The sequence below is a fragment of the Crocodylus siamensis genome, chromosome 13 (assembly GCF_052110815.1).
Source record: "Crocodylus siamensis isolate JL-2025a chromosome 13, ASM5211081v1, whole genome shotgun sequence".
Lineage (NCBI taxonomy): Eukaryota > Metazoa > Chordata > Crocodylia > Crocodylidae > Crocodylus > Crocodylus siamensis.
In genome coordinates, this window is record NC_143407.1 from 32,623,653 (window position 1) to 32,633,902 (window position 10,250).

General features: G+C 42.3%; 1 protein-coding gene across 3 annotated transcripts; it reads right to left on the reverse strand.

Annotated features, from left to right (window-relative positions):
* Positions 1 to 6,209: 6,209 nt before the first annotated feature.
* SRSF1 (serine and arginine rich splicing factor 1) lies at positions 6,210 to 10,136 on the reverse strand. Of its 3 annotated transcripts, XR_016438903.1 has the most exons (5): positions 9,798 to 10,136; positions 9,053 to 9,237; positions 8,607 to 8,779; positions 7,617 to 7,736; positions 6,210 to 6,718 (listed from the first exon to the last, which is right to left on the reverse strand). XR_016438903.1 is itself a non-coding variant. In XM_090025680.1 (4 exons), the coding sequence occupies exons 1-4, from the start codon at positions 9,989 to 9,991 to the stop codon at positions 7,698 to 7,700; spliced, it is 591 nt and encodes a 196-aa protein (XP_089881806.1). In that variant the 5' UTR covers positions 9,992 to 10,136; the 3' UTR covers positions 6,210 to 7,697. The 3 variants fall into 3 exon arrangements, 2 of the variants coding, with proteins under 2 accessions (XP_089881806.1, XP_089881805.1); XM_090025680.1 differs by having other exon boundaries at positions 6,210 to 7,736; XM_090025679.1 differs by having other exon boundaries at positions 6,210 to 8,333.
* Positions 10,137 to 10,250: the final 114 nt, after the last annotated feature.

The following is a 10,250-nucleotide window of genomic DNA, read 5'->3' on the forward strand; positions in this document are numbered from 1 at the left end:
GTGGGTCGTGAAGATCTCTTTAGGTTATGGTAAGCTGCAAATTTCGTTATCGTAGCAATGTGGATTACTGTAGCTAGTGTTAGTCGCATGCAATTTTCATGAAAGACCTCTCCTAGATGCGTTCTTAGCTTATACAAACTATTTGGAACCCTAAAATATTTGGTTCATAATTGTATGGATAGTTATTGTCAATTTTAAAACTATTTATATTTTTAGTTTCTATTTAATTACTCAATTTAGATGTTGCAACTGGGGATGTTTTGTATTCAGTGGGCATGTCTACTTGTTCATGAATGCGCCATAATTACAGCGCATTATGTTTAGTACCTGTAACAACCGGTACTAATTTAATGCACTACTGCACGTTAGCACAAACGAACACTTTGTGTGTGATGCTTAATATTCACTGGACTAATCTACTGCGCATTAGCATAGCTCTTGCCAGGCACACTAATGCACAGTAGAATTTATCCACTGGGTTTAAATGTCTTGTGTAAATCCACCCAGTATTGTGGAAACTAGGTTCAATCAATATCCTTCTATTATAGAAGATCTACGATATATTCTCCCCAGTAATTTCTACATAAATGACAAAGCTTAGTACAAGCTATTACCCGGCAAGATTTAAGGACACATTAAAGTTGTTTGGCATTTTTCCAGTGGATATCAAATTAATCACTAATCTCATTAGCAATATTAGAATTACCAATTTAGTTTCCGATTTATCTGAAGGCTGCTAAATTAAATTAAGACAAACCTCGTGGAAGATAGGGAAATAAGTAAAAGAGGCTAGTGGGGTGGGCATGTGAGGCATTCTACCATGTAACTCTGCATTTGGATGTAAATTAAATTGCAGGAAGACAGCTGCAGAATACAAATATGAGAACATCTAGGAAAAAATGGCAACTAATGAGGCATTCATGTTGAATCCCCTTAAGAGGCTTGAATGCTTGACTTTGCCATTGGCAAGGACAACTTGTAGGACATTTTACTACAAGAAATGCAGTTATCCAAAATTGTACCAGTGAGCAGAACTCCTCACAACAAAAATACAGAGCTCACAAGCAGCATATCAAAGGGCAGGACTCAATTTTCAGTCTTGTTGACTTTCTAGTTAAATCAGGAAAGAGAAACAGAATGCAAAAATTAACTATTTGAGACCAGTTCCAGCCATTGATTACTACACCACAGGAAAAAAGATTTGAGTGAGTGCATTCATTTTAACAGAGATTGAATTTTATACTGGCAGATTGTTAGCCATGTTAGTCTGAAGTCAGGCAGAAGGCAGGGTAGAGGTGCACCATGCAGACACTCTAAATCAAAGATATATAAGCTTGCCATTTTATGCCAGCTACTCTGTGGCATCAGTAGTTCATTTGGCAGGTCATGCCAAGCAGTATTATTTCATTTCTTAAATTGGACTTGCAAAGAAATAAGCACAGTTGCACTAAAGCCTTTACTACTATACTTTTGCTCAAAAGCCTCAGGGTCAAACTAAAAATTTGCAAGCACAAGGCTATTTAGGAAGTGTAAGTGGCAACTATATTTAGCACTATCCAGGTCTGAACGTTTAAGCTGGCAAAAATCAGTCTCAGATACATAAAAAACAAAACAAAACTATGGGTAGCTTGTGTTCCTGTGGCATAACTTCTAATTAGCAGTTTAAAATGTTATCCACAAAAAAAATATCTAATGGGTAACTGTGGGTCCCAAAGACATGCATAATTTGAGTGTTTGCTTTCCTTAGAAAACTTTTCACCTGGGTAAAACGCACGAAAACCCAAGAAGCTATTTGAAAACAGCAGCTACTATGCCTTCTGGAAGCTGTAGCTCTGGCCTACATCCCCACTCTCCAGCTTGGACTGTGTTCCCTAACCACACCGAACTCTGTGCATTTACTGTGGGGGCTCAGCAAGAGAAGACCAGGGTGGGTATATCATGGAAGACAGTCTAACTAGCCAATCCAGCTTGCCGGCGAATGGGGGAAATCGGACACCAAAGCTGTGTCTCAAGTCTAAAACTAAATTTCTGAATTTAAAGTGTTTCGTTTTAGGCTGGAGGCACCTTTTTGTCAAAGCTGCCAGAGGAAAAAAAAAAATCCTCAGCTTTGTATTTGCTATGAAAATGAAGTTATATTTTTGTCCAGAGAAAAAACCACCTCATTTTCCAACCATTTCTACTTGAAGTGATGCTAGGAGACTTAGTTAGCAGTTAAGCTGGAGTCAGGGAGAAGGCCAGGCAAGAGTTGCACTTCACAGACTAATTCAGAAGCGTAAGCTTTTGTAAGCAACAGCTTAAAACACTGATACTGTAGTATCACTTGGATTTAAAAAGGACGGGTTTTTCCTTCATCAGTTCTTCATAGGTACAGGTACTCCTTGCTTAATGTTGTACTTATGTTCTTGAAAAGTGCGACTAAGCAAAACACTGTTAAGGGAATCCAATTACATCACAGTATTTACCTACTAGCAGACAGTGGCCAAACGACGTTATAGCTTAGCATTGCACAACTTTAAGCAAGTACGTTCTCAGATGGATCTGCAACGTAATAACGAAACATTAACCCGGACAATGCAAGTGAGGAGTACCTGTACTGCATTAATGGTAACATTCTCAAGCCACCACTTGCACGCTGAGAAAATGCTTCAAGACGTATTCCAGCATTACAAGGAAAGGAAGATGCTCAAGCATCAGGGAGATTTTTCTTACAGTGACCATCACATCATACGAGGATTTTTTAGTACGTACAGAAGTGGCATTACCAGAATGACTATACCCACATTCAGTAGCTAAACTAGGAAGCGGGTCATTTTGTCCTTCGTATGAAAAACAAAAGCATGAAACATTTGAAGTTGGACCCTTCACTCAGGAACTTAAAGATATCAAACCAAAAGTTGGCACCTTTCCATTTTTTTTCAGGCTTGTACATAGGAAGATGCCTTGAATCTTTAGAGTTTTAGCATGTGTTTTACAAGTAATTTTACTTTTGATCCAATTCAACATTAACTATGTGTGTGTAAAGGCCAAGCATATGCTACCCATGAAAATGTAAAGGTGAATGCTTCCATGACTGGAGCGTAACCATTTGAAATCAATAACAATGTCCTAAGAAAACAGCAGCAAAATATTCTATTTAAAAAATAGTTTTCCAAGGCTGCCAGTGAATTCAGTTCAATTTTCTTACAAGCCACCACCTACACACATGGGTCACTCATCTGTGTAACATTTATGTCAGTGTAAGAACTAGAAAGACATTACAAATGACTAGGGCATGTCAAACATAAGACCGGGGGCGGGGGGGAATTATACAGAGTTGGGGGGACACACTTGTCCTGTCTACACCAGCTTAATAATTAAGAGACACTATTCCACTTATTATTGTCTAATCAGGAGCAATTTGTAAACTTCTAGTTATGTGCTATGGCAGGTAAGGGTGCAATGAAATATAGAAAGGCCATCTTGCTGAAGCCATTTTTTGAAATGCTGAAATGAAACCAGCACTGCACCACAACCGTTTTATTACAGAATCTCCAAGTGCTTTACAAACATTAGTGCCACAACGCTATCATGAAGTACATATCGTCTCCACTTCACAGACAAGGAAATGAAAGATTGACACACTTCTGCAGGCACACAGGCTGCCAGGTCCAGTACCTTGTCCACTGGACCATCTCTCCTCAGCAGAAGGATCAGCAGGAAAGAGAAACATCTTCCAAATTATTCCATTTCCTTCTATTTAATTTGATGAGAAATCAAATGCTGAGTTTCCTTTTAGCTATCAGATGCTACTAGCAGCCTCCAACCTTTTAGAGGTATGGTTGCAGGGCAGTCCTCAAAGGAAAGAATTTAAACAAGATCATCTGCTTTGCATGAAAGAGTCTGTGTTTTCTAACTGTAGGTGTTTACATTAGAGCAACTGGCCAGTATCGCCTCCTCCTCCTGGGGTACAATGTGCCAATACACATTGGTCCTCCACTGCAGGCTGCCAGCCTTTCTTGCAGGCTACATGTACTAGGGCTGCAAACCACTCTGACATAATCCTGGAAGTAAATGATTTTCAAGCATTTTAACACAATTTCATTGAACACACAGCCAGTAAGATTGTCAAATATAAATTTGTCAAATTTCTATTTTACCTGTTAACATTTTCAGATTGCTGGGAACAGGGCTGGTCACTTAAAATATATCTATACATAGCTTCACCAGGAGCAAACCCACTTCAATTTACAGTATGAAGCTCACAGGTCTCCCATAGCAATTTGGTCTGTAGTCATCACATTCTAGGACTACTACGCCACCGAGGCATCAATATTATCTTACGGTTTAGCTATCAAACATCCCTACTCCCCCAGTTCTTTAGAATGTGTTAACTTGGGACGTAATCTAGTATCACGAACTTGCTACTCCTGTACAGAATTAGTTCCTTTGAAGACATCTTTTAAACCATGAGCTCAATACCCCTCATACTTCTACTCTTCCTCTCTTCTCCAATTGGCATCTTCCCACTGCCATTCTTGCATCCAAATGCAATGAGATTACTAAATCAAGTGTAAAAATCCCAATTAAATATCCCAATTAAATATTTGCAAAAGTTTTCTACTCGAGCTCTCACAGCACCTTGCCCACCCCCCCAATCTCATGCTTTTATTCATTGCCATGAGTTTTATAGTTTGAGAAGGCTCTTCAATCTAGCACACCATGCACACTTCACACAATTTATACGTTAGTTCTACAGGAGACATTCCAGACTGTGTAACAAGTTTCCACATTTACTTCCAGCATACATTACATTTATGAAGTCACATTCTACACTCCAGTACTCTTGAGATAAGAGCATGGTCTGTTTTCACAGAATACAAATTCAAGACTCACGTTGACAATGTAGCGTTTTGTCTGACTGCAGAATTTTGGATACTATTTTTCCCTGCCATCCCAGAGCAATGTATGATCAACCACCCCTGAAGGGAATCAAATCTTAACATATTTACACAATCATTTTAAAATCTGACAGCTTTCCCCAGGAGAATCCACTATGAAAGTGACTTCTGCACTGGCAAGTCAGTTTTTCTTTACATAAGCTTAGCCACCTTATTCAGCCTTTAAACAGGGGCCATTCAGACGTTTACTCAGCAGTTACACTATATACTGGTCTTTCCTATTTTAGGCTTAGTATTAGCACTTAATTTCTCAGTAACATATATCCTCATTTAAATACAAGAGACAATTTTACTAGAGCAGTTTATAGCTATAGATTAATTTTATTAGACACCTGTGTTTTAAAAAGGTTAAGTTCACATTTAGATGCTTCAGGTCATTATTCAGAATGATACACCTTGGGTGTTGACAGGACATGGCCTGAAGCTAAACAGACCCAGGCATAATAATTACTCAGCTGCCTACAACATAATCATGGCTTAATGATGAGACTTAAGTGCCCTGCAAGTAACCCTCTAATTTCTTGTTCACAGCTTCCTAGTATTTATCCTTTGGGCAGAATACACATTAGACTCACAGGATTTTTAGTTTTCCCACTAGAGCAAGCTAGAAAGATGCCATTTCCCCATTTTATCAAGCTATCCAAAACTGGTGTAAAGTGTTTTACACAGACTACATTTTGTATTACTGGGTGGCTACTTCCACCACATTTCCATGGTATACCATTCTTTCTAACCCTAAGATGTTTTTTCTTTGTAATCTTCACAACTGTAGTAGCAAGGTGTTAAAGTGAGCATTCCATTTTCAAAACTGTTTCATCTTGCATGTTCCCCTTACATAATTAATCTTTTGGTAAACAAACAAGCTGTGTTGCATGAGATAAAGTCACCACATTAAAATGCCAAGGGCTAGCCAAATATATGTGGAGTAAACAAGATAAGATGAACATGAACTTAATGCCTGCTGTAAGTATACAACAGTTTATTTAAAGTTAAGTCCTCACCACAGCATAAGAATTGCTTTGGACTTATTTCTAGAGTTTAGTGAGCTTGATTCTGTTTTACTGACAGATCTGGCTGAGTAATTCACCTTGGATTTTCTTTTAAATTAAAAGTGCTGAAAAATAATATTTAAACTTCAGAACAGTTAGCATTTAAAAACCAGTGCGAAACAACCCCTATGCAACTCAAAATATAAACACTTCATTTTAATATGGTCAATCTTTAATCTTAATCATGCCAAGAGACTGATAATAACAATAAGACAACCATGCAGAGGGTTTTTTTAAAAATTTTATTTGTCAAAGGAAAAAGGCAATTGCCAATTGAAAACCTACTTAATCTTTAACTTCAGTTTTTGTCTTTAAATTTAGAGAAACGACTTATTGATTTACTTTTTTTTTTTTAAACAAACCCCCCTTTTCCCCTTTAATGTTTACCATCTACTCGTGCTGAATCCTTCCAAGGAGATTGCTCCAGCGTACCTCTCCAGGTCCTCGCTTTGCTCCTTTTACCAAAAAATGAAAAAAAATCCTTCGTGCATCTTAAGGGCTCCAATCGTCAAAAATAGGAAAAATATCTTTGGAATAGCCAATTGAGTTGAATAAAAAAATCCACACGAATGCGGTTTGGTTGGGGCAGGAATCCACTCCTATGTTCCTGGTAATTTGATCCCGCTCCATGAATCCTTGTAATTCAGCCTCCCTATCCTATCCACATTATGATTTGAATCCAATGATCCAGCTCCAAGGATTGGGATCCAGTGAGCCCTCTCCAATCCAAACCTTTATAACCAGCAAAACCAAAAAAGAGGAGGCAAAAAGTTAGATACTGTAATGAAAAAATAGGATTCTGGGGAATGATGAGTTATGTTTGCCATCAATTAATTAAGATGTACATTAATAACTATCAATTCCCCAAAACAAACTTTTGAATGGTGATGTTCAGATAAAATTTTAGAAACGTTAATTATTTGGAGGAAATACTGTAATATTTACATATGTTAACTGGTAGCGCCAACATAGTCATTGCTTGCATGGTGAATTACAGGTTTTGTGGTTGTAAAAAAAATGTTTATGAAATTGGAAAAGTTGACTGCTAAAGCTATCCACCTACTGTATGTCTAAACTAAAGCTAGTACTCCCATCTGGAGGGTAACAAAATTAACTGCTTTCAAACATATCAGTGAGTCAATTGTGCATTAGTCTGAAGGGGAAGGGTTGAGACTTAAGGAATTCTTCCCAACTAGTTTCATTTTTGCTTTCATTCTGATACTTAAAAAAAATGAAGTAGCAACGCTATATCAGTCACACAGAGGACATGCAGATTTTAGCAGTATTGATATTATACTCTAACTGATTTGAAGATACCCTGAATCTACAAGAGTGTACAAACACTACGCAACATTAACACTTGTAACCAAATGCTGCATGACAAAGTGAACTGCTACGCCCACCCCCGTAAGTTCTTTTAAAAAAAGTAAAATGGAATCAAGTTACGAAAGCAAGTAGTTTTGCCACAATTGCTAACAGGGTTTTAAGGAACAGAGCAATTGTAGTCTACAATAACTAAAACATGCCTGAAAAAGTTACAAGTAGATGTAAGTACTCAATTAACCATTGTCATTCAGTATAAGGTCAATACTGCCAATTTCATCTGTGACAATAGCACTTGGAGTCATACCATTGCCTCCATTATTGATCTGATCCTCCTCAATCCTCCTTTTGACAATCCTAAAATGATTGACATGTGCTCCACAATCCTTTAATCCAAAGCATTCTTAATCCATCTCTTCAGATATGTCTACAGAAAGACACATGAAAAGGCAAGGTAAAATATAAGATCCCCCAGAAGAGACAAGTTAACCACAAACATCCCAACATCCCCAGCTCGTCTGAACCATAGCTGAACACTGAGACATTTACACAGCAATACCACAGTCTGAAGAGTGTGGGTATTTACTAGAACTAAATTTAAACAATCCTGACTATGACATCAATTAAAATACAATTTACCAAAGACGTGAGGGGGGAATGTTGATGTTAAGGAGCAAATACTCACTAGGGATTTTACACAAGAATGCAATTCAACACTTTAGCCAATTTGAATAAAACAGTTTGAATTAAAAAAAATGAAAAGACTGTACTGAGTAAAGAAAATTGTGTACAACATGGGTTCTACAAAAAGATCATAGCTAATGGTCATTTATGTACGAGAACGAGATCTGCTGTGACGGGGAGAGTAGCGTGGAGATCCTCTGCTTCTTCTTGGGGAATAACTGCGGCTTCTGCTGTTGCTTCGACTACGGCTCCTGCTACGACTACGGCTGCGTGACCGAGATCTTCCATAGCTTGGGCTTCTTGGGCCATCAACTTTAACACGGATGTAGGCAGTTTCTCCCTATTAAATAGACACAACTTTCGATTGAAAGGTCTAAGCTTTTCAGCTCTCTTTTCAGGCATGCTGAGTACATTAAGTAAGACAAAGTCTTTTAAGTAAAAGCTGCCCTGTTTCTCTTTTGCTAACAAGGTCTGCCTTACAATAAACCACATCAAATTCCATTTTTTCTATGGGCGCCAGCTGACACAGTTGAGCCTTCACTTCCTTACCTTCAGCTCCCATTGTTAAGCCCTGTGTATCCAATTCTGGCCCCAAAATAAGCAGGGAACCTACCTCATGAGATCTAAACTTAGTGTTATCCAGTTTTCGCACCGCGTAGGTCATATCTTCTTTCCGCACAAACTCCACGACACCAGTGCCATCTCGGAAAACATCAGCATAACATACATCACCTGCTTCACGCATGTGATCCTTCAAATCCTGCCAACTCCCACTTGGAGGCAGTCCTGAACAAAAACAGGTTACAGATTACCTCCAACGTCCATGGGATTGTTTACTACCCAGCTGCGCTATATGTGCGGCTGGGCACAGCAGGTGCCTAGGAGATTTGAATAAGCTACCCCCGGGGGAGCCTTTCACGTGCTATAAATAATAAGCGAGGGCTGTGCAACAAAGCTCCTTGGAGGAACAAAATCCCATGTGGCTCAACAGCGTCCCTGGTGGAAAGCCGCCCCCCGCCCCGCCCTCATACAACAACCCGGGAGCAGGCGGGATCTTACCCGAGACGATGACTCTGTACTCAGATCGCCGGGACGGGGGCCCGTACCTGCCCCGGGGGGCTCCACCTCCTCCGCCACCGCCACCACCTCTGCCAGTGCCTCGGCCGCTCCGCGGGAACTCCACACGCAAGCGATACCCATCATAATCATACCCGTCCCGTCCATACACTGCGTCCTCCGCATCCCTGTGGGGCAAGGCGGGCCAGGGTGAGCGGGGCCTGCCCAGCTGTGCCCCCGCCCTTTGTTCCCCCCCAGGCTGCTTTCCCGCCAGCCACGCCCCAGAGGGGGGGAACCATGTGGTAACACCCCCATGCTCAGGGGGAGGCAACAAAGTGAGAACACCTCCCATGGGGGGGGACCAGGCCCCATGGGGGGGAACCAGGTGAGAACAGCCCCATGCTGGGCTGAGGCAATGAAACGGGAACAACCCCCAACCATGGGTAGAGGGGGGAGTGGAAGGTGGCAAGAACAGCCCCCATGCAAGGGGAACAGAAGAATGTTTTTGTGAGCGAGTCCCAAGCACCGCATGGGGGGGGGCATGGCATGAGGGGGTCCCAGGCCCCAGATCTGTGGGGGAGCGGTGTAGCAGGGGAGGGATCCCGGGACACGTGCGTGGGGGGGCTGTGTGGCAGGGGGGTCCCCGGGCCTCATGTCTTGGGGCGGGGGGGGGGCGGTATAGCGGGGGAGAGAGTCCCCAGGCCCCATGTCGGGGGGCGGAGGGCGAACCCACAGTCCCGGCCCTCACCGGGGGTCCTCGAACTCGACGAAGGCGAAGGGCGGGCCGCCGCGGCGGTTCTTGAGGTCGATGTCGCGGATGGCGCCGTACTTGTAGAAGACGTCCTCGATGTCCTTGGTGCGGATGTCGGGCGGCAGGTTGCCCACATAAATGCGGCAGTCGTTGTTGCCGGCGGGGCCGCGGATCACGCCGCCTCCGGACATGGCAAGGTCAGCAATGGCTGCGGCGGGCGCGGGCCGGAGCGCAGAGAGAGAGAGAGGGGGAGCGAGTAGGCGAGCGCCGGGCACGGAGCGGACGAGAGGAGCGAGCGCGCGACGCCTGCAAACACGGCTGCAAAATGGCGCCCGCCGCTCCCTCGCGGTGCCGCTGCGCGTAAGGATCGCGCCGCCGGCCGCACAACTCCACCACACTGTTCGGTGAGCGTCACGGTGTCGCTCCGCTCGCACCACGCATGCGCCGTCT